The 24,872-nt window shown below is 44.4% G+C and overlaps 1 protein-coding gene across 4 annotated transcripts in view; it reads left to right on the top strand.

Moving 5' to 3' along the window:
* The first annotated feature begins 3,354 nt into the window (after positions 1–3,354).
* Positions 3,355–24,872, top strand: part of LOC137376081 (protocadherin-1-like) — a 382,929-nt gene continuing 361,411 nt past the window's right edge. For 3 of the 4 annotated variants that reach the window (XM_068044102.1, XM_068044100.1, XM_068044103.1), the window contains exons 1-2: positions 3,355–3,667; positions 5,182–8,187. In XM_068044102.1, coding sequence (XP_067900203.1) covers positions 5,206–8,187 — 2,982 coding nt within the window. In that variant the 5' untranslated portion in view covers positions 3,355–3,667; positions 5,182–5,205. Of the gene's footprint in view, positions 3,668–3,989; positions 4,128–5,181; positions 8,188–24,872 lie in introns of those variants that run through there. The other variant, XM_068044101.1, reaches the window with a different exon arrangement.

Raw genomic sequence — 24,872 nt, 5'->3', positions numbered from 1 at the left:
ACTACTAAATCACATTCTCTGGCCCTTCCCCCATAAACTTTTAATTCAAATACTCATTCCCTTCCCATTTAAAAGTGATTATGGATTATGTTTTCATCACTGTTCCTTCTGGTGTCTTCCATCTTCTAACTACTCTCAGTGTTTAAGAAGAAGGAAAATCTTCAAACTTTTCCTGAGTATTGTGAGCAGTTCTGGGTGCCAGACCACAGGAAGGATATATTGTCCTTGGAGGGACTGCAGCATAGAATTCCCAGAATGGTACCAAGGATTAAGTTACGAGGAGAGATTATACAAACTAGGATTGTATTCCATGGAATTTAGAAGGTTAAGGGGTGATATAATCAAAGTTTTCAAGATATTAAGGGGAACTGATAGGGTACAGCAGAACTATTTCTGGTGTTTGGGAGTCGAGGACTAGGAGGCAGGGACTGAAAATTATAGACAGGCCTTTCAGGAGTAAAATTGGGAAAAACCTCTGCACACAAAGGGCAGGAGAAGTTTGGAACTCTCTTATGCTAATTGATGCTAGATCAATAGTTAATTTTAAAATTGAGATAGATTTTTCTTCACCAAGGGCTAATGGCACCATGGTGGGTGTATGGAGTTCGGTCACAGAGGAGCCAATACCTCACTGAATGGCAGAACAGACTCAAGGAGATAAATGACCCCCTCTTTTCCCATCCTCCTATCTTCCTATAATTTTTTGATTGCCTTGAGATGTTTGCCCTCTCATTACTGACTCACCAGTCAGTGGAAATAATTTGCATATCAAAATTTGACCCTCTTCATTTTTAAACTTACAAAGAGAGATTTTCGTGAAAATAATAGTACTGAAATTCAACTCGGACAGCAATGCAAAATGGTGATTGTGAATCAGTAGCCCCCTTTACACTTTGCATGACATTACTTAACAGGAGGGAATATTGTTTGGAGTGTAAAGTCAGCTGCCCATTTGCTATCATCCATTTTGTGCTCCTGCCAAGGGGAATTTCTATCCCAAAATGCAGTGTCCCAGGCAGTGATCCAACATGGAGATGGAACATGTAAAGAAACATAATGTTACAACCCTCAGAATTCCAGTGAAATAGCTGCCATTTGATGAGGGACTTCAATTATGGGGATAGTTATGTGGGGCTGTTCTCCTTGGAGGAGCTTGAAAGAAGATTTGATGGAGGAGTTGTTTTTTTATTCATTTGTGGAATGCGGGTGCTGCTGGCTGGACCAGCATTTATTGCCCATGAACTGAGTGGTTTGCTCGGCCATTTCAGAGGAGTCAACCACATTGCTGTGGGTCTGGAGTCATATATAGGCCAGACCAGGTAAGGAGAGCAGATTTCCTTCCCAGAAGGGCATTAGCGAACCAGATGGGTTTTTACAACAGTCATTTCATGGCGGCACAGTGGCGCAGTGGTTAGCACCGCAGCCTCACAGCTCCAGGGAGCCGGGTTCAATTCTGGGTACTGCCTGTGTGGAGTTTGCAAGTTCTCTCTGTGACCGTGTGGGTTTTCGCTGGGTGCTCCGGTTTCCTCCCACAGCCAAAGACTTACAGGTGATAGGTAAATTGGCCATTGTAAATTGCCCCTAGTGTAGGTAGGTGGTAGGGAATATGGGATTACTGTAGGGTTAGTATAAATGGGTGGTTGTTGGTCAGCACAGACTCGGTGGGCTGAAGGGCCTGTTTCAGTGCTGTATCTAAAAATAAAAAGTTACCATTAGGCTAATAGTTTTAATTTCAGACTCAGTAATTACATTGAAATTTCACCAAGTGCCACGGTGGGATTCAAACCCATGTCACCAATGCATTAGCCTGTCTCTAGACTGCTAATCAAGTGATATCACCACTACATCACTGCCTCCCCTGTTCTGAGCCATGCCAAATTGTGAGTGATCTACAGAGTGTGTAGGGAGAAACTGTTTTCATTGGTGGAAGAATCAAGAAGCAGAGGACAGTGATTTAAGATGATTGGCAAAAGAAGCAAAGGCAACATGAAGACATTTTTTTTTAATGTAGCGAGTGGTTAGGACCTGGAATGCACTGCCTGAGAGTGTGGTGGAGACAGATTCAATCAGGCCTTTCAAAAGGGAATGAGATAAACACCCGAAGGGAAAACATTTGTGGGGCAACGGGAAAAAGGCAGGGGAGTGGGTCGAGGTGAGCTGCTCTTGCAGAGAGCCAGTATGGGATCATCAGGTCGAATGGCCTATTTCTATTCTGTAACCGTTCTCTGATTCTATTGATGTCACACCAACCAAATTTTCCCAGTACTTCTACGTTTTTACAGTGACATGCAATAATCTACATTTCTCTTTCCTCAGGAAAGCAGGCTGTGCCACAGTGCCTTTTTAAAACAGTTAAACATTTCCTTTGTCTGAAATCGTGTTTTAAATTATTTCTCTGCATTCAGAACACTCCAGAGCTCCTGCCCTTTTAAAAGTTCAGCACCCTTCTGGTGCCAAGATGTCTGTGTACAGTATTCGAAATCTCCCATAAGCGTGTAGAGTCCCTTTAAATGTTGGAACTGAGAGACTGGCCGCGCGTTTAGGCTGACACTGCTCTCCCAGTGGCTTTGCGGAGAAATGCAGCTCCTGCTGAACAGATTAAATAAACTTTGCAGACGAGGAAACGTTCAGGCAGGGGCGCAGGCAGCAGTGAGTGGCTGCAGGTAGAAGCCTTACAATTCGTGTTGCTTAGATAAGGAGACGGATGAAGAGAAGACGAATGTTGCACTATGTAGCGACCATTGTATTACAGAGAGGGCGTGTGTGCAGCTTAACCCGAGCACAGCAAACAGCCATGCTGTGATGCATCTCATCGTCGAATAGCCTGGGTTCATAAGGCAGTCGAGAGACTTCAGGAGAGAGGGGAGAGCTGAAAGATTGCTTAATTACACATTCAATTGTTTTATAATCGTGTATCTGGACACGTTTTCTAGAATCATAGAAAGTTTACTGCACAGAAAGAGGCCACTTGGCCCATCGTGTCTGTGCCAGATCATCCAAAATTATTTAAACAATTGCCATTTTAGAACACACCCCCAAAAAGCAGAAACATTCTTTTTTTAAAGTCATTAGCAGAAAAAGTGAAAATCTCCATTGTCGATGCGGTGTGATTTTTATTTGGTTTAAAAATAACTTGCAATGAAGCAGCCCATTAGAAAAGTTGTCTTTTATTAAACCCAAAGTTAGTCCTTTTCAAAAATCATTCATTCTCATCACTTTGTGGGTGGTGATTTTTTTTTATATATTTGAAGAAAATCTTGCAGCTCTGTCTGTAGATGTCGCCCTCTCTCGTTAAAACGGGGTTCCTTTAAACTTGGGCAACAGGTTGTGACTGCGCTTTATAAACATCACAAGGCTGTGAGAGGCAGAGAGAGAGAGAGAGCTCCCTTACATACACATAAACCTCTCTCTGTAATAAACCAGGAGCGAGTAAGGTGCGCAGTCTGCAATCGCTCTCTTCCTTTGACTCAGTGCATTTGCAGTGGGATCCCCCCCTCTCTCATCCATCACCATGCATTAAGAGAGGGAGATCCAGGAGAATATATCCATCGGTATTTTATCTTTTCGGGAAACAGAGGGGATATTCTCTAAAATGCGGAAAGTGTACGTGGGCGAAGCCACCATTTAGCAGCTGCGATCTTCTGAAGTCGGGATCGGGTGGAATGCGGTAAGACCAGGTTTCGTGGCACACAATCATGTGTTGCTCGGTCCAGATTTCGTCTTTTCAAATTATTTTTAAGAGTTGATTAGCCTGATTTTTGTTAATTTGGCTCAGTTTCATCGGCATGTGAATATCAGCTCCCTGGGCTATTTTTAAAAAAAAAGCTTGTTCTGAAATCCTGGTTTCCTTTCTGTGGTTTATGTAGTTTATTGTTTAAAACAAGTGTGGCTATTGACTAGGGTGAATCATTCTCACACACAACACACACACCCTCCCTTCCCCCGGTTACTTGGGGCTGAGTTAGTTAATGTGTGTGACGCGCAGGGCGGACAAGCAGCCCGACTCAGTTTGACTGGAAGGAGTGAAGAAGAGAGGGAGAGAGAGATAGTGCCCAGGCAGAGAGAGAGAGAGAGAAACAGAGGCAAACTCCCAGACATACTGTAGCAGAGCTAACCCACTCAGCGAGGTAAGGAGCGATGCACGCTGTAATACACAGCCTTCTTGAATTATACTTTTTTTTTAAAACAACTATATTTTTCAAGTCAGTTTGAATGTTTTTTTTTGTTAAGAGAAAATTGATACCTGTATTTGGTTCAGTTGTTGAGGTAGCTATTATAAATCAGCAATGAAGATGTATTTAATCCAGATTGTTTGGTTTGGAGAGAGAGGGAGGCAGTGCTGTGTTAAATGAGAATAGAGAATGATTACGGAACCTCGGTCGGGTTTAGGGGAAAATCCACCACCGGGGTCTCATGAAATGAGTTGGAACTGGGAGTGGGTTGAAATGTCTCCGATCTCCAGTCAGACTTGCTATATTGTGTAAATACTCCAGGTCTGAATATATCCAAGGTTTATTTATAACTTGTTAGTGTTTTTTTTAAAAAATGTACCCAATATAACCTGCCGACTTCCTGGTCTTCATCACCCGGTGTTGTAGGAAGCTAGAGTAAGGCAGAAGCCTCCAGACTGTGTAACACAGAGGGTTGCCCCTCTCCCTCCCTCTCCCTCACCTCCTCCTCTCCCTCAATCCTCCAGAAGTGTCTATCCCAACACGCTCGGAGATTGTAAGCCTTGTTTTTTTTTTTGCTTTCTATATAATCTCTGTGTGAGTTTCCACCGGGGTCAGAACCGAAACATTCCCCGGAGGGAGGCTGCAATCTCTCGCCTTTACGAAGTGTCTCAATCGCGCTGTGATTGTACAACAGGACAGGACAAGGGGCTGACAATCTCTTTGCAGTGTCGACTCGACTTTACAGCTTTGTGTTGTCAAAATCCCAGAGATCTGCTGAGTTGAGGAAATGGAGCTTTTTTCTTGCTGCTTGTAACTCGGTGATTCTCCTGTTCAAAGTTAATGATAATATTAATATGGGCAACTGAAGCTAGTTTATAACTCAGGATTTTACCGGGTGTAATAAAGGTGCCGGTGTTGATATTTTAACCTGAACATTTCGAGAAAATGGTGTTTTAAAGTTTTCACTTTTTCCTGATTTGAAATGTCTCCCTCTCGACTATGTTCACAGCTCGGACTATACTTGTTGAAGCCGATGGATTTCTCATGTGTGCCCGTTTTCGGCGGCTTGCTCTCCCTCCTCCTCCTCTTCCTCTGGCCGCTTCCTCATTGCCAGGCTCGGAGCCCAGTGAAATTCTCCCTCCCTGAAGAGCAGCCTCCCAACACTTTGATTGGTAACCCTGGGGAAACCCTAGGGCTGGAGAAGAACAACAGGCTGTTCAAGCTGGAGATTGGTGAGCCTTACCTGCGGGTGGATGAGACAGGGGGCAATCTGTACACCACTGAGACCCCTATCGACCGGGAGAAGATGTTCTGTGAGAGCCCCATGGAGTGCTTTCTGGAGTTTGAGATCTCGGTGACCGACACTCTGTACAACACAGCACCGGTGCTGGTGGAAGGGAAAATCCTGATCCAGGACATCAATGATAACACACCGAGCTTCAGCTCACCCGTCATTTCCATCTCTATCCCCGAACACACCACTGTGGGCACTGATGTCAACATCCCCACTGCCACCGACCAGGACGTTGGCACCAATGGAGTGGCCAGCTACGAGCTTATTGGCACCGAAGCCCATGGGCTCTTCAGCTTGCAGGTGGCCGAGGAACACGGCGAGAAGCTGCCACAGCTGATAGTGACCGGTCGCCTGGACAGGGAGCAGCGGGACTCCTACGACTTGACCATCCGAGTGTTGGACGGGGGCAGACCGCCCCGTGTCAGCACTGCCATCCTCCGCATCACTGTGCTGGACATCAACGACAATTCTCCCAAGTTCGAGAGGTCCAGCTACGAGGGCACGGTGGAGGAGAACAGCCCAGTTGGTACCTCCATCCTCCAGGTGCGGGCCACTGACTTGGACCTGGGCGACAACTCCCAGATCGAATACACCTTTGCCCAGCCTGCCGACCTGGCCCGCCGCTTGCTGCGGCTAGATAAGAACACTGGCTGGATCACAGTGCAGGGACCTGTGGACCGGGAGCAGGTCAGCCAGTTCAGGTTCTTCATCCATGCCAGGGACAAAGCTCCTATCCCCAAGCAGGACAGAGCTTCAGTCATCATCACTGTCAGGGACAAGAATGACAATGCTCCCAGCATCGAGATCCGTGGCATTGGGCTGGTCACCCACAAGGATGGGATGGCCAACATCGATGAGGATGTGCCCGTTCACACTCCGGTGGCTCTGGTCCAGGTTTCAGACAGGGACGATGGTGAGAATGCAGCGGTCACTTGCATCGTCGCCGGGGATGTGCCCTTTCAGCTGAAACCAGCCAGCGAGTCCAGCAGTGAGAGAAAGAAGAAGTTCTTTCTGCAGACCACCACCCCACTGGATTACGAGTCTGTCCAGGAATACCTGATCGAGATCGTGGCGGTCGATTCTGGAAACCCACCGCTGTCCAGCAACAACACTCTGAAGGTACAGGTGGTGGATGTGAATGACAACGCCCCAGTGTTCACTCAAAATGTTATCCAGGTCTCCATCCATGAAAACAACCAGCCGTACATTCCCATTGTCAAAGTGGAGGCTACAGATGCTGACAGTGGCAGCAATGCTGAACTGATCTATTCTCTGTACCCAGATCCTTCCATCCAGGGCTTATTTGATATCAACCCAGACACTGGAGAGATTAGAGTCAACTCCATCCTTGACCGTGAGCAACAGGAGCGTTACGAGTTCAAAGTGAACGCAGCAGACAAAGGCACTCCGAGCCTTAAAGGAACAGCCACAGTGGTAGTCAATGTTCTGGATGAAAACGATAATGACCCTAAATTCATGCTGAATAACTACAGTTTCTCAGTCCGAGAAAATCTGCCTCCGTCAAGTCCAGTTGGCATGGTAACCGTATCAGATGCAGACAATGAGGTGAATGCCCGGGTAACTCTGTTTGTGGATCCAGACAATGGTGAGTTTGAGATACAGAATGGCACAGGTACTATTCTCTCCCGTGTCTCTTTTGACCGAGAACGCCAAAGTACCTACACCTTCCAACTGAAGGCAGTAGATGGTGGGACACCACCCAGGTCTGCATATGTCAGTGTCACCATCAACGTTTTAGATGAAAATGACAACACTCCTTTCGTCGCCCAACCTTCCAATTCCTCCTTTCAGCGTATAAATCCCTCCACTACTGTAGGGACACCAGTGGAGCAAGTGAAGGCTGAAGACATGGACATTGGAACCAATGCCAACTTGACGTACAGTATTGTAGGCGGGAACCCCTTTGGCCTCTTCCATATCTCTTCTGGTGGAAGTTTAACACTGGAGAAGGAACTTTCACGGAGGCACTATGGCTTGCATCGGCTTGTGGTTAAGGTGAAGGATGGGGGTACGCCAGCTCGCTTTGCTACAGCCCTTGTGCACATATATGTGAACGAAACAATAGGAAACATCAGCATAGTGGAGGCCTTGGTGGGCCATAGTCTCAACACACCACTCGATGTGGATATTGCGGGAGATCCCGAGTATGAGAAGAGCAAGCAGCGAAGCAATGTCTTGTTTGGAGTGATCGCGGGGATTATTGCTGTCATACTGGTGATTGTGGTCGTGGTATTGATTCGGTATTGTAGGCAGAAGGAAACCAATAGTGGCTATCAGGCTGGTAAGAAAGAAACCAAGGATCTATACACTCCAAAACAGACCAATAAAAACACCAAGCACAAAATCAAGAAGAACAAGCTTCCGAAACCTTCCAAGCCACTGGAGGATGAGGAGACTGGCACCCAGAGGGGATTACAGTTCAACCTGATAAATGAATCCAGTAGTGACAGTCCTCGGATTCATCTACCGCTCAACTGTAATCCAGGGAGCCCTGACCTTGGGAGACACTACAGGTCTAACTCCCCTCTGCCATCCATTCAGCTGCACCCGCAGTCACCCACTGCTGGGAAGAAACACCAGGTTGTGCAAGATCTCCCGGCCACCAACACCTTCGTTGGGACTGGGGACAACAACTCGACTGGCTCGGACCAGTACTCTGATTACAGTTACAAGACCAATCCTCCAAAGTACAACAAGCAGGTAGGCATGCTTATAAGTGCCAGTGACACAGAACAAGTCCTTTCAAGTGATAGCTGCACCAGGGGCTGATTTAACCGTGTAATTAGTGATATTTAAACTATTCTTTAACTTCCTTTTAAAATGTCAGACTTTTATTTCTTGGAGAAATGTGGTGCCATTATTGCATAACCTCACAAATAAAATCTGCGTGCGATGTTCTTATTATAATATAAATCTGGTTTCTGTTTGTTTTGGCTTCCATTTATGTAATATTAACAATTAAATGTACAGCGCATTCTTAAAATTAAACACAAAATGTTCATATAATCATACCATTTTCAATTTGCAACTTCATTGCTTGCTCGTAATCCAGGAGAGTGAAATGTTTGTCCGAAAATAATGATTTTGAGTCAAATGGGCAGATTTTGCACCATCAGGTTCTGCCTGGAACATGTGACTTCAAACTGGTCCAAGGCAACTCAGAAAACGGATTTTTCTTTGTTCGGTGCTCTTTTAACACTCATGTGGCCTTTGCTCATTCATAAATATGTGACCTCGTTTTATGCTTTTATTGAGCGTTTTTGCAAACTGGTTCTCCAGGTAAAAACAGCCTGGCAAATACAGTGCTTAAAGATTGAACTGTGTTTTATTTTTAAAATGGTGCTGGGTTTTGTCGGCATCAACTTCTGTCTTCTTAACCGGAAGCAAAGGAGCTGTATCGACACTATTTCAAGAATAGCGATCTACTAATTTGTTTGTGTGGACAAGAGGGTATAATGCTCCAGGTTCGATTAAAGAAAAACTGGCTTATCAGGTTTCAGTGCAGACGGTATCATTTTGTTAAATGCATTGTAATACACCAGGTTTTTTTGAAATTTCAACAGTCTCCTTCTGGTGGTAGTACAGATCAGTTTAACATTCATGCATCTGTGTTATTCATCACATAATATAGATACTCCCAGCGACAGTACTAAATTATACTTTCATTAGTACATAACCCTTTACTACAATAGATGTATAATGTAGTGACTGAATTTGGACTCTTGCCTAAACCAATGATATTGGATAGTTACTGGTTGTGTTGCTACATATTAAGTGCCTGTAATGTCAGTGCTGATGTATTAGCCTAGAGTGTGGGTTTATTGTATGTGCTGGGCAATTGCCGAGCATAATATCTGTGTGTAGGTTCACTCTGCCAGGCTTTAATAATCCATTGCTTTGACTATCTTAACTTGCAATTCAATTTCGACATCTCCATGTAGTGTAAAAAAGCACTGAGTTTCCTAATGAACTAGTCCGCATTACCTGATGTAGTACTGAGCCTTACAACAAGTCGCATTGATATAGAAATAAAGGAAAGACGAGCTTGCATTTACATGAGTGCTTTTTATGACCTCAGGATGTCAGTGCATTCCAGCCAATGGAGTACTTTTGAAGTGTAGTCAATGCTGTAAGAAAACGCGGCAGCCAATTTGCACACAGCAAGGTTCCATCAACAACAATGAGATAATGACCAGATCATCTTGGTTTCTTTTGTGTGATGTTGGTTGAGGAATAAATATTGGTCAAGACACCAGCAGAACGCCACTGCTCCTCTTTGAAAAAAGTGCATTGGGATCTGTTCCGTTCACCTGCGAGGGCAGATGTTACCTTGGTTTAATCTCTCTCCTGAAGGATGCCACCTCCGACAGTGCAGCACCTCCTTCCTCAGTACTGTGCAACAGTGGCAGCCTGGACTTTGCATGAAAGCTTCTGGAGTGGGATTTAAACTCACAACCAGAGACACAGATTCCAAAGGGTGAGGAGTACCTCCGAGCCACAGCTGACGCCTTGTCACTTTGTACCGAATGTTCCCAAGGAATTTTGTGGGCATGGGAAAAAAGTAGGTCAAAGAACCTGACAGTGGTTGTACTGTTTGTTCTGGTGACTGAAAGCTTAGTCAGAAAGATAAGTTTTCAAGGTGGAGAGGCAAAAGGGATTAGGTTGAGTTCCAAAGTTTAGGGCGGCAGCAGCTAAAGGCTCTGTTGCTTATTATGGAGCTACGGGAGGGAGTGCACAAGGTGAGAGTTGGAGGGTGAAGGGTGTGAGAGGAGATGCAAAGTAGAGGAGGTTGCAGAAATATGAGCTGTGAAAGGATTATATGGGGGGGTGGTGAAAGGATTTAAAATTCAATTTGATGAGGGACAGAAAACAAATACAGGTAACAAAGCTAGGCGTGATGTTTGTACAAGCTGGAGAGTGGGAGGCGAACAGTAAGACGCGGGAGAAATCGCATCTAGAGTTGGCAAAAGTATGCATAAAAGTGGGACTGGGACGGAATAGAGATGGGTGGAATTAAGCAGAGTTGGTAATTTTTAAGGAATTGGGGCTAAACGTTTAACTCCAGATCATACAGGATCTTGTTCTACTTGAGCAGTTGGTCAGGGAGGTGGATGAGTTGGTGATCACTCTGTTCCGTTTACTGTGCTGAATTATCCGATCTCAATCAGGGTCACCAAGGAGGTGCTATAATTGGGCCTCAGGGTAGGAAAATTGACCAGTTTTTTGCATTCCTGATAAATCCTGAAAAAGAAATTCAGTGACAAGGGGGCATAGATTTAAAGTGATTAGTAGAAAAATTAGAGGGGCAATGAGGAAAAACTTTTTCACCCAGAGGGTGGTGATGGTCTGGAACTCACTGCCTGAGAGGGTAGTTGAGGCAGAGACCCTCAACTCATTCAAAAGGAGTCTGGATATGCACCTCAAGTGCCATAAGCTGCAGGGCTATGGACCAAATGCTGAAAGATGGGATTAGAATAGGTGAATCGTTTTTCGGCTGGCACAGACACGATGGGCCAAGTTACCTCTTTGTGTGCCTTAAACTTTCTATGATTCTATTCTATGAACGTTGCACCAGTTATTCATTGGAAAAATACGTGTAGCTGAGAACACGTTGTGAGGCTTTTTGTGGTCGAATAGCCTGTTGACTAACTGTCTCCAGGCTTGTGCATGAAGAGATGCTGGAAGGCTGCCTTGTACGCCAGTGTACTGCACCTCAGGGTGATTCAAAGTTTTCAGAAGAGGGGAGGAAATTGGGGTGAAGAACATGTTACCAATGAGATGGAAAGCAGTTTTCATTCTTTCCATTCCAGAGGTTTATAACCCACCACCCCACCCTCCCTCCCAAAAAAAAACTTTAATTTGAATCACAAACTGGAGTTCAGGACTGGAATGTTACATTATTTCTTAGTTTCAGAGTTTTTTTTTAGATCCACCATTTTGACACGTGTTCCATTTGGTATTGTTCAATTGTGTGCAACCGTCCTCCTAGTTACATCCTTTTACAGGTACCTATGTGCTAGTTTGTGCAATATTTTCAGCAGGTATCTCATTATAAATAAATAAACGCAGTGAATACATAGATAAATGGAACCGACTGCCAGGAAAAGTAGTCAATTCTGATTCAGTTGTGACTTCAGAAAGGAATTGGATCATTACCTGTTGAGAGGGAGGATTTGGGGTTCAAAGAAGTCAAAAGCACTGTCTGAGTTACATGGAGGTTAGGAAGACATCATAAAAGATCTCCATGGGGGAAAAAGATTCAATGATTGACATCGTTGTGAGTGTCTATGGAAGAGTGGTCCCTTCTCATTCCAGGCTTCCTCAGGAGGGGAACATGGAAGACAGAGATACAACATTGTATCCAGAGTTTGAGGCAGGGCATGAGGAGTAACTCTGGAGTTTTGAGAAGGGATGAGGTATTGTGGGATATAATCTGTGCTGAACAAAAAATGGGGGAGGGGAGATGTGTTGTTGCACTTGTTCCCGAAGAGATTTCCTTGTGAAGAAAAACATGAAATTAGTTGGTTGAAGATGAATCCTGTGCTACTGACCATGCCGATGAGTGGAAAGGTTGTGCTTGTTGCCATTTGATTCCATTTTTCTTTTGAGGTGTAATTCTGGGTGGAGAAATGTTCATCCAGAACTGCTAGCATTGCAACATGGAGATGTTTGATCACCTGATATTCTACCTCGTGCTTTACAGCATGTTGTGATGTAACCCTTGTCCTTGAAAGACTATCTCATTTAGTACTGTGAAGGCTGAGGAAATGAGCTGACTCTGATTCTTTGGGGTCTCTCCAGATGTTCAGGTAGATATGGATGAAATATTATTTTCTACATATAAACACAAACCTAGTCAGCAACTGAGCAAAGATGTATGCAAGTATCTGCTGAGCCCTGCTTTTTAAAACTACAGGAAGCAGGAGTTTTCAGTGACAATAACTATGTCTTGGGACTCTGATCAACTAACTCAGCTTTCAGCTATCTTTGACTACCCTTCTTTGCCCTGGTATTCATGTTAACTTAATCTCACTTGGCATCACTTCAGTTGTCATGTGAATGTTAAATGGTGGGGTTTTTTTTTAGAGATACTGGTGTTCGATTCGATTTTATTATTACTCACCTTCCATCAAACCCCTTTTCTGGTTATGATGAATAGGAAGCGGGCACTAATTTTACTCTGATCAGAGAGTGTGCCTAACCTGTTGCTGAAGTAGCACCAGTCTGTCAGGTGGTAGGGGAGAGTGAGTGGAGAATGCTAGACTGTTAATAAAGAATGATGAGCTCCCAAGATATAATAAGTCTTGCCTGTTTTTTAAAAAATTGTCTTATCATCCTCAAAAAAAACCAAGGAATATTTGCCGATCTTCCAAAATGATGGCTGTGTTGCAACTTCCTGAACGCACAGAGCACTGGATCCCTAGGAGATTGTCCCCAACACTCACTCTCTGTCTGCCCTAGCTGCAGGAAGCCTAAGAGCAACTGATGACCACAGGGGTGCAGCATCTCTCGAAGTCTGTGAGCACCAATACAGATGATGGGTAACTGGGGTCTTTTATTTTCACTGGATCTAGCAGACTAGAGTGAAATTAGGAAATACTTCTATACAAAAGATGGTAGAAGTTTGGAACTTTTTCCCACAAACAGCAGTTGATGCCAGATCAATTGTCATTTTAAAACTGTGATTGATAGATTTTTGTTAAGGGATATGGGGGACACACACAGGTACCTGGAGTTAGATCAGCAATGGTTTATTGAATGGTGGAACAGGCTCCAGGGGCAAAATAGTCTACTTCTGTTCATAAGAGAGAGCCTTGTTTTAATGATCCACCCTAAAGGCAGCACATCCTAAGGGAAGCTTGCATTTATATAACACTTTTCACAACCTCAAGAGCTTTATTGTCACGAAGTATGTTTGAGGGATACTACCATTAGAAGAACATTCATATCCCTCGACTGGGACTTGAACCCATTAGTGTTTGATTCTGAGGTGACAGCATCACCATTGAGCCAAACTGACACTTGTTTTGATATTATTGATATTTTCTCCATACTATTGCTTTTGCATTAATGTCCTTTATTGATGCGCTGTTAAACACGCCTGCTAAAGGTTAAACCCTAATAGATCTGGCTTCTTTACAGCTAGATATTTTCTGTCAGTTTACAGATTTGAATATTGTATTTTCATGATGACATTTGAGAGATGTGGGCAATCTGCACTGACTGTATCGTCATACAAACCCCTTTAAAAGTTTGATCTACAAACAAATTCTGATTTCACAAGTTTACAGTTGTTAATTGGTGAAAGAAGAGTATAGGGAAAAGGACTCTGGGAAGCACTGCACCCCCCACTCCAGAGACTTGAGCACAAAAATCTAGGCTGTCACTCCAGTGCAGTACTGAGGGAGTGCTGCACTGTCGGAGGTGCCGTCTTTTAGATGAGATGTTAAAGCAAGGCCCTGTCTGCCCTCTCAGGTGGATGTAAAGGATCCCACAGCACCATTTTGAAGAAGAGTAGGGGAGCTCTCACCAGTGTCTTGGCCAAAATTTATCCCTCAATCAACATCACTAAATAAAATCAGACTGACCATCATCACGTTGTTTGCAGGAGCTTACTGTGTGCAAATTGGCTGCTACATTTCCTATGTTCCAACAGTGACTACATTTCAAAAGGGCTTAATTGGCTGTAAAGCACTTTTAGACGTCCTGAGGTTGTGAAAAGCGCTATTTAAGTGCAAGTCTTTCACTTTTTCTCAAACTGGGGAATCGATTCTATTGAATGTAAGGTAGTCCAGATAAGCATTCCGAGTGTGTTCAAATCAACTCAGCTGGATGACCCAGATTCCATTCCTTAACATCAAAGTGTAAGCTGCATCTCCCTAAAGTAGCTCATTCCAAGCTGCTGTGGCTGGACAGGTACAACATTGGGCCTCAGCACCCTAGCCAAGGAAGGAAAATAAGAGTTCCCTCTCCAGGTTGCTATTCAGTGACCCCCTACTGGAACTTGCGAGTGTGCAGGCTCCCAGATGTCAGGTCAGGGGTCAGTTTGGCTGTTGCGTCTCGATTGTCCAATCACCTGCCAGCATTTGCTACAGTGGCTCACGCTTGACAACTAGGGTGGGATACCTGAGGACCCTGGATGCCTGTGGAGGGGTGGCCCAGGCCAGTGCCTTCTGACCAAAGCTACAACTGCAGCTTTATAATCTATATAAACAATTTTGCAGGTTTTTAAATGCTCCCTTCCCATCATCAATTACTCTAAAGGGGACATTTGTTTATAGGGCTTATTTTTCATCCACAGCAGTTGGTTCAGAATGAATGAGGATCCATGTTGATGTGCGAGGCCCCCAGGGTGGGATTTGATAAATAGGATGATTGAATTTCCACCAGGGTGTCCCAGTTAACAGGCTTACACAGCAAGCAGCGAATGATGATGTGGACACCAATCCATATGGTGATGCTGCTCTGGGCTTGTTTTCTCTAAATGTGTTGTAATATGTTGGTAAGCAAGACACTTTAACATCTGTTCCTCATAAGAATGCAGCTCTACATCGTTGGGGATGGGGAGCCTTGCATGCAATAGTTGAGGCTTATGGATGTTTGACAATGAAGTGAAGGAACTTTTAGCAGTTCACCAGACCCCTGCCTTGCTATAAAGAGTGTTTTTGTATTCAGGTCTTTCAGACATTGAGAATGCATTGTACAGATTATTATTTGCCTGGGGCAAATGATAAAGAAATAGTCAGGACCTCTGGTGATGCATGAAAGCGTTTGACTGGCAGCTGAAGTAATTCAGAACTTGGTTGCAGCATCTTTGTTTTAAAACGTGCATTTAAAAGTGTTCTCGGCTTTTGAACCTTTTCTGTTTTTTGGTTACTGTAGGTTTCGGGGTCTTTGACTTCCATGTCTCCTGCCAATTTTAATGTACAGTGCAATACCAGGAGGAGAAATAATGCAGATTATAATCTGGCAATGCTTCACTGGATTCCAATTGAACAGTGCGAGTGTAAGAGGGCAGGAGTAATGAATTGCTGTCTGGTGTTGGAATTAATGACCCAAATTGAGGTCATTTGGTGCTGTCCTGTCCATCCCAAGTCACTGTATATGGCAGTGATGCCTTTATGATTCACATGTTCTGTTTGTGCAAGGATGATTACAATTCATTCATCCCCAATTTTCCCTTCCTCTTCTATCCTCTCCTTAGAGACACGTTTACATCGGTGCTTATTGTGTTTGGGTTACAGAAAAGCAATGTTTAAAGGCTGGTTGGCTGGCTTCTCATATTTGCATTTCTAATGTATGTAGAGTTGTGAATCCTTGTTTCCATCATTCTGTTGCCAGGGGAAGGCAACTGTTTTTAGCAACCTGAAACCAGGTGGCCAGACCACCTGTGGATGAGTCCCTTCCCCCATGGAGTCTTCCCATGGGATATGAGTCTCCCACGGAACAGGCTCGATGGGCCCATGGTCTTCCTCATTCGTTATTTTCATTGAATGCCAATGCACAAGCAACTGAAGATATTGGGCTAAAAATCTATTTTGACCGGCATTGCTTTGGCTACCTATTATGCAGCCTGCTCAATATTCAGTTCTGTTGATGTGAATGGAGTAATTGGTTGGGGCGTATAACAGGTGACCAACACGATACAGCTGTTTTGCGCTAGCCCTAGGATGCCCTGTCTACGTTTTGCTAGGTTAAGAATGCACAGCCGCCACCATCGTCCCTCCAGAACTTGCTCACTTTTGAACCCTTTTGCATTCTTGTAATTTCAAATCTGCAGAGCAACTCCCCTGTGTTGCACTCGTTAATTTTCACCCCCACTCCCAACATACTTTTTCTTTTACAGCTGGAGCGCTGATAGTGCTACTGTGGAGACCCAACTATTTTATCAGTGAACATGCAGGGGTCTGGCTCTGTGCTAGAGCTACAGTCAACAATGTCACTGGTTTCCTAATGTCCGGGCTGGGGTTGGGTCAGTCAACAGGGGCTGACCTATCGGCTTCTCTCATAGGGCTGTGATCCTGTAATATAATAGCATCTTTTCACATGTGAGTTGAGCTGAGCGCGAGTTACCATGTAGGTTATTTCACTGCTGAGACCAGCTTAAGACTGTCAGTTGTTCAGTAATTGAAGTGATTTGGAACTGCATTGAGCAAGACCATCAGAAGAGCTGCATTTTACAAGTTTCAAAGTGAATATTGACTTTCCTGTGTTAGCCAATGAGATGGGGTAAGATTTGTGATTTTAATTTTAGGGTCTCCAAACAGGTGACCCAAAGCCACAGGAAACAGGAATCTCTTGCATACTGTCGGCTTATTTTGTCAGCAAAATGCATTGCGAGGAGGATAATTCTATAATACAAATATTATGTGTAAAAGCAATCCCAGTTATTTACAGCAGTTAATCCTAATTATATCCAGGTGTGATTGATGGGGGTAATTACCTAATCATCTCCATTCTTGTTGGTATTTGTGTTGTCTCTAAATGAAACCTATAATTTTATGTTTAAAAATGTATCTGTTGACCATGTATCTTGTTAAGTATTGAGCTTTCCTTTTACAACCTAATTGATGAAACAGTTCAGGGAGCTTGGTAATTCTATTTCAGTTGATGGAAATGCACTTGAATGAGCCAAGGTTACAATACCCAGGGTATTATTTAGTTTTATAATCCCAGCAACAGGAGCTCAGGAAACTATTTTGCCCTGGGCACTTTCAGTGGTTGCAAGTCAGTCATGGCAAGGGCCCTTCCTCTGCTAATTTACCTGAAGAGCAAATTAGCTGTTTACTTTCACACTGTGTGCACTGTCTAAAAGTTGCATTGCAGCAGCTCACCAAGGCTTCTTTGACAGCACCTTCCAAACCAGCAACATCTACCACCTAGAAGGACAAGGGCAGCAGACGCACGGGAACACTTGTCACTGGATCATAATTCTGGAACTCGCTCCCTAACAGCACTGTGGGTGTTTCAATAGCTCTTGGGACGAAAGGGATCAAAGGATATGGGGCGAAAGTGGGAACAGGTTACTGAGTTGGATGATCAACCATGATCATAATGAAAGGCTGGAAGGGTCGAATGGCCTACTCCTGCTCCTATTTTCTACGTTTCTATGTTTTTTACCTACATCACGGTCTGCAGAGGTTGAGGAAGGCAGCTCACCACTACTTTCTCAAGTGCAATTAGAGAGAAGAACAAAGAACAGTACAGCACAGGAACAGGCCATTCGGCCCTCCAAGCCTGCACCGATCTTGATGCCTGTCTGAACTAACACCTTCTGCACTTCCGGGGACCGTATCCCTCTATTCCCATCCTATTCATATATTTGTCAAGATGTCTCTTAAACGTCGCTATCGTATCTGCTTCCGCCACCTCCCCTGACAGCAAGTTCCAGGCACTCACCACCCTCTGTGTAAAAAACTTGCCTCGCACATCCCCTCTAAACTTTGCCCCTCGCACCTTAAACCTATGTCCCCAAGTAACTGACTCTTCCACCCTGGGAAAAAGCTTCTGACTATCCACTCTGTCCATGCCACTCATAACTTTGTAAACCTCTATCATTTCGCCCCTCCACCTCCGTCGTTCCAGTGAAAACAATCTGAGTTTTTCCAACCTCTCCTCATAGCTAATGCCCTCCAGACCAGGCAACATCCTGGTAAACCTCCTCGCACCCTCTCCAAAGCCTCCACGTCCTTCTGGTAGTGTTGCGACCAGAATTGCACGCAGTATTCTAAGTGTGGCCTAACTAAGGTTCTGTACAGCTGCAACATGACTTGCCAATTTTTATACTCTATGCCCCGACCGATGAAGGCAAGCATGCTGTATGCCTTCTTGACTACCTTATCTGCCTGCGTTGCCACTTTCAGTGACCTGTGGACCTGTACGCCCAGATCTCTCTGCCTGTCAATACTCCTAAGGGTTCTGCCATTTACTATACACCTCCCACCTGCATTAGACCTTCCAAAATGCATTACCTCACATTTGTCCGGATTAACCTCCATCTGCCATTTCTCTGCCCAAGTCTCCAACCGATCTATATCCTGCTGTATCCTCTGACAATCCTCATCATTATCCGCAACTCCACCAACCTTTGTGTCGTCCGCAAACTTACTAATCAGACCAGCTACATTTTCCTCCAAATCATTTATATATACTACAAACAGCAAAGGTCCCAGCACTGATCCCTGCGGAACACCACTAGTCACATCCCTCCATTCAGAAAAGCACCCTTCCACTGATACCCTCTGTCTTCTATGACCGAGCCAGTTCTGTATCCATCTTGCCAGCTCACCTCTGATCCCGTGTGACTTCACCTTTTGTACCAGTCTGCCATGCGGGACCTTGTCAAAGGCTTTACTAAAGTCCATATAGATAACATCCGCCGCCCTTCCCTCATCAATCATCTTTGTCACTTCCTCAAAAAACTCAATCAAATTAGTAAGATGGACAACAAATGCTGGCCTTGCCAGTGTTGTTCACATCCAATGAATGAATAAAAAAGAAAAGAAACCTTACACTCTTGCAGGAATATATAGATGTTGTGTTGTCGCAGTAGGTGGTCTTTAAAGACTTGCGGAAGATTGCTGGCCGTCTACAATGGTCCTATTGCTCAGTCTGTAATTCATTATCCATCCCAAAAGCTTGTCAGTTATGGAGTTTTCATTTTCAAACTTTTTCTTCCCTGATTGGTGGAATGTGATGCGATGGATGCTTTATGCCTTTCAGTAGCTCATCTGATGTCCATTCTTCATGTTTTAAGTCTCGGTGGTAATGTCTGATAATCAGTGAGAAGACATGTATGAAGCATATGCAAATGATGGACAGGAAAAGACCAAATGATCCTTCCAGCCTGTCACATGTAGTTGTGAAGCTTTATTATGCAGGGCAATGCAGACATTCCCCATCCGTCCAGAGCCATGTAAACTCCTGAGATGAAGCAATAAAAACCTAACCCAAGTAGGCAGGGGGGGGAGGGGGTGGTGGTGGTGAAGTCTGTAAAACTTACCCTCTGTACCCTTTTTCAAGCAAGCAAAATCACTGCAGGACAGTACATTGATCCTGATTTACACATGATATTTGGCTCTTGTGTAAGGGGATCGCAGTCCCACCCACAAACAGGTCCAGTTCCCTCTTGAAGCCCATTAGTGTTCACTACGGAAACCTGCATTGCTATTAAATTCCTCTGCCTCTCCAATAATGACTTGCATTTCTATTGTACCCATCATTTATCAACAAGATAGTGTGTAGCAGTGAGGAAGAACCACATAAAACAGGGGACCCAAGAGGGCAATTGTCACAAGAACCTGAAGGCATTGTATGTAGCGTAGTGGAATACAGTGAGGTGTAAAGTATGTCCTAGTCTTTGGAGCTGGATTACACTCTTAGGTTGGTATTGATCCAAGTCTTTCTTTAATTCTAATTATAAAATGTAGATGTAATGTTATGCTTTGTATATTGATTTTAGAGAACCCGATGATTTGAGAAATATCATCTGTTGGATTGATTTCCAAATCCTGATGTTTTCTGTGGAAAAAATGTACTTGTCTCATTACTGGGGGATTAAAGATCTCCCAAGAGTGAAGAAGGAGGGAAGGGGGAAACACTGATGACACTGTCCCCATAGGCATGGAAGTCTCACGCTACCCTGCACCTGTTCAGCTACTTCATGCCTGAAACCAACTCACTCGTTTCCAGGCAACCGACACCTGTCACCTGTACCTACATCCCATTTCCTGCTTCATTCTGGTGAGAATCATACGGCCCATTTATATCACAGAAGAACATCTTGTTGAATATATGCTGGGTCCTGGTGCTTTGAGTTTTCCTTCTCTCTCTTTCCCCACTCTCAATTCACATTGCAGAGCAGAACTGGAGTAGAACTGTTAATGACTGGGAATGGAACTCACGTCCACTATTATGTAATGTCGGAATGTGCAATTCAGAAATATTTTTGCGTGTATAGACCTGTCCATATCCAACCTTTTTGTTAATGTAAAGTTTTTGGCTGTGGATTTCTGCTACTGTTGGAGGTGGGACAAAAGGAGGTCTGTATGGGCCAGTAATGTTAATTGCTGGCTATGAGGGGCGGGCTGAGAACTTAGCTTTCTCAGCTCAGCTTGAAGGGAACTAAACTGTCTCCCAAGAGAGATTACAACCCTGGGGCAGATTTGGGAAACGGCCCTTTGAGTTGATTCTTGGCTTTTATTCTGTGTTCATTCTTGGGAGGTGAGTGTTGCTGGCAAGGCCAGAATTTATTGTCCATCCCTCATGGTGGTGGGCCTTCCTCTTGAACCGCTGCATTGTTAGGGGTTTGATACAACTGAGTGGCTTGCTAGGCCACATTCAAGGGAAAGTGAGAATCAACTACATTGGTTTAGGACTGAAGTCACACACACAAGCTTGGATTGAATAACGATGATGCTGCCTTCACTAAAGGTCATAATTGTAGTTCTCAAGTCCGTAATTGGCTGGAAAGCACTGTGGGACATCCTGAGGTTGGGAAAGCTATACTTTCTGATCGCAACTGATTCTTTTAATAAACCCTTTCCTGTAGCAGTAAAAGTTTGTTTTTACTTTCACAATTATAACTCTACAATGATTCCAAGTTGGAAAGACTAGACAAAGTGCTGTGCTGCAAAAGGTGTATCACATTTTAGCGGTGGGGATAGGGGGAGTAGTGAAATGAGTGACTTGGCTAATGTCTCCCTGGATTTTTTTTTTTGGAATGCTACTAATAGCATCCTGGGTAAAAGTAGTGTTCAGATATTCGTAACTGTCATGCCATGACACTGGTCCAGTTGAAGATCAGAGTTCCAGATCATAATGAAAGAGGGATGAAAGCTGAAGGAAATAAATGTTATAGGATATTAAATAGATCCAAAAATGGTTCCAGGAATTACAGATTGATGGAGTGTTTAAAAGGACAAATTACAGGATCTATGTCATGCACTATTTTTCTGACATTATAACAAACTAAAATCTAAATCCACAAGCAAACAGGAGATGTCACCTTCTATCCTTCTGTAATTTAGAAGGTTAAGGGTTGAGTCGATCAAAGTTTTCAAGACATTAAGGGGAGAAGATAGAATAGATTAAGAGAAAATATTTCGGCTGGTTGGAGAGTCTAGGATTAGGTCGTATAATAAAAAAATTAGAGCCAGACCTTCTCGGAGTGAAATTAGGAAAGACTTCTTCATATAAGGCTGGTGGAAGTTTGGAACTCTCTTCCACAAATGGCAGTTGATGCTAGATTAATTGTTAATTTAAAATCTGAAATTAACCGTTTTCGTTATCCAATGGTATTCAGGGATATGGGGCAAAGGCGGGTATATGGAGTTAGGTCACATCAGCCATGAGGCCTGAGGGGCTAAATGGCCTCCTCTTGGTCCTTTGGATGGAGGTCTGATTGGTGTAGCCCATTGTGACAGTGGTAGATAAGAGAATTTCCATTATGAATATCCATAATAATTTTCAACCTCACTGAAATCAATGGGATGAAAATCAGATGAATTCTGCTGTAGGTGAGGAATTCAATCATCTGATGATCACTCAGCCCAGGTCCTGAAGTTGAAAATTACTCCTATTGACTTGAAATGTTGCTGTAAAAGCACTGGCTCAAAAACTGGCAACAGGGAGTGAGCACACATGTGTAACATTTTTATAGATCGGAACTAACAGCAGTGGGGGGGGAATAATGCTCAAGTCAATTTGGTTTGCTGTCATGTTAAACTCTTGTATGATGCTATTAAGAGGCTTGCCCTCATCTTGAGTGAGAGGGGAAACATAATGCACTATTTTTCCTATACTTATGCTGCCATCTTGTTCTGGTTTCAGTGTCTCCCCATTCAGGGGGCAGGTCTAGAAACATTACTTCATGGTGCACTCTGTGGCACAACATACAGTCAGGGATGATGTGGATGGGGTGGGGTTAGTAGGAGAATATGGCACTGAGGCTGACTCCTGCTAGTTCTCAATGCCACAAGTGTAGTTGAGCACTGAACTGACTCAATGCATTTAAGCAGCTCCCATTCTGATAAATGAGAGAAGTTAGATCAAGGCACAGAAAGAGGCCACTTGGCCCATCATGTCTGTGCCCGCCGAAAAACAATCCACCCATTCTAATCCCACCTTCCAGCATTTGGTCCGTCGCCCTGCAGATTACGGCATTTGAGGTGCATATCCAGACTCCTTTTGAATGAGTTGAGGGTTTCTGCCTCAACTACCCTTTCAGGCAGTGAGTTCCAGACCATCACCACCCTTTGGGTGAAAAAGGTTTTCCTCATCACCCTTCTAGTTTTTCTATCAATCACTTTAAATCTATGCCCCCTCATCACTGACCTTTCTGCTAAAGTGAATAGACCCTTCACCTCCACTCTATCCAGGCCCCTCAAAATTTTGTACATTTCAATCAGATCTCCTCTCAGCCTTCTCTGTTCCAAGGGGAACAACCCCAGTCTAACCAATCTTTCCTCATAGCTGCATTTTTCCAGTCCTGACAACATCCTCGTAAATCTCCTCTGTACCCTCTCTAGTGCAATTACATCTTTTCTGTAATGAGGTGACCAGAACTGCACACAGTACTCAAGTTGTGGCTTAACCAATGAGTTATGCAGTTCCAGCATAACCTCCCTGCTCTTATATTCTATACTTCTGTTAATAAAGGAAAGGATTTCATTTGCCTTCTTAATCACCTTATTGACCTGTCCTGCTACCTTCAGGGATCTGTAGACATTCATTCCAAGGTCCCTCACTTCCTCTAAACTTCTCAGTATTTTCCCATTAATCGTGTATTCCTTTGCCTTGTTTGACCTCCCCAAATGCATCACCTCACACTTCTCCAGGTTGAATTCCTTTTGACACTTTTCTGCCCATCTGACCAGACCATCAATATCTTCCTGCAGCCTACAGCTATCCTCCTCGCTATCTACCACATGGACAATCTTTGTGTCGTCTGCAGACCTCTTGATCATGCCGCCTTTATGTCCACATCGTTAATATGCACCACAAAAAGCGGGGAGCCCAGTACTGAGCCCTGCGGAATGCCACTGTAAACAGCCCTCCAGTTGCTTAAGCACCCGTCAACAATTACCTTTTGTTTCCTGCCACTGAGCCAATTTTATATCCACCTTGCTGCATTTGCCTAGATTCTGTTTTTTTAACCAGTCTGCCATGTGGGATCTTGTCAAAAGCCTTGCTTATTTCCATGTTAACCACAACAACTGCACTACCCTCGTCTATCTTCCTTGTTACTTCTTCAAAAAATTCAATCAAGTTGATCAGACAAGATCTTCCCTTAACAAATTCATGTTGACTATCCTTGATTAACCTGTGCCTTTCCTAGGGACAGTTAATCCTGTCTCTCAGAATAGATTCCAATAATTTGCCCACTACTGAGGTTAGATTGACTGGCCTGTAATTATTCAGTCTATCCCTCGCTCCCTTTTTAAACAGAGGTCATCTTATATTTACAAGCACAGTACATGACAGGAGAAGTTGGTATTTACCAACCCTTGTAACAGTCAAACAATAGTGAAGGAAAATACTGCAAATGCTCGAAATCTGAAATAAAAACAAAAAATGCTGGAAATACTGAGCAGGTCTGGCAGCATCTCTGGAGAGAGAAACAGAGTTAATGGCCGGGATTTTACCCGAGGTGAACGGGAGCCGGCCACTGACTTAAAAGTCGGTAACAAACCTGCTTCTGCCTTGCCTGGGGATCCGACTCATATTTTGCGGGTCGCTGGGCTTCAATTGGTATGAGGTGGGACATCCACCCGCTTCAGGTGGGATGTCCCGCCTAATAGAACTGCCAGCCAATCAGCCGCTGGCAGCTCTTAGTCCCAGCAGTGCCACTGAGAGCGGTGGCCACTGCTGGGACTACAGCTCAGTGGGAAGAGAAGATGTCGGGGAGCCTGGAGCAAAGGTAAGTTTTGGTTGCCTCACTGGGGGTAATTGGTTGGGCCCTGGCGAGGCAAGGGTGGTTGGTTGGGAGGATGAGGGGGCGTGTTGGGGGTGGCTAGGGTAGCGGGGTCACAGGGTGCCCGACCATGAGGGCCACGCCCGCCCCCCCCCCCTTCCGGGACATTCGAGAGCTGCCTGCTTTTGTCATGCAGCTTTGTCGGGTCTAGGACACCCGCTTGCCACATGTAAAATCCGCATGGAGGCGGGCGAAGGCCCTGAAGTGGCTGTTCAGTGGCCACTTAAGGGCCTTGATTGGCCTGGGATGGGCGGGCCGTTTTCGCCGCCGCCCTGCGTAAAGAGGTGGTGGGAGCGGGTCGGGAAGGACTCCCGGAGTCTCCCGCTCCATTTTACGCCACACAGTGGCGCAGTGGTTAGCACCGCAGCCTCACAGCTCCAGGGACCCGGGTTCAATTCTGGGTACTGCCTGT

Source organism: Heterodontus francisci, chromosome 12 (assembly GCF_036365525.1).
Source record: "Heterodontus francisci isolate sHetFra1 chromosome 12, sHetFra1.hap1, whole genome shotgun sequence".
Taxonomy (NCBI): domain Eukaryota; kingdom Metazoa; phylum Chordata; class Chondrichthyes; order Heterodontiformes; family Heterodontidae; genus Heterodontus; species Heterodontus francisci.
The sequence above is the reverse complement of the archived record's forward strand: the minus strand, read 5'-3'. Positions and strand labels throughout refer to the sequence as shown.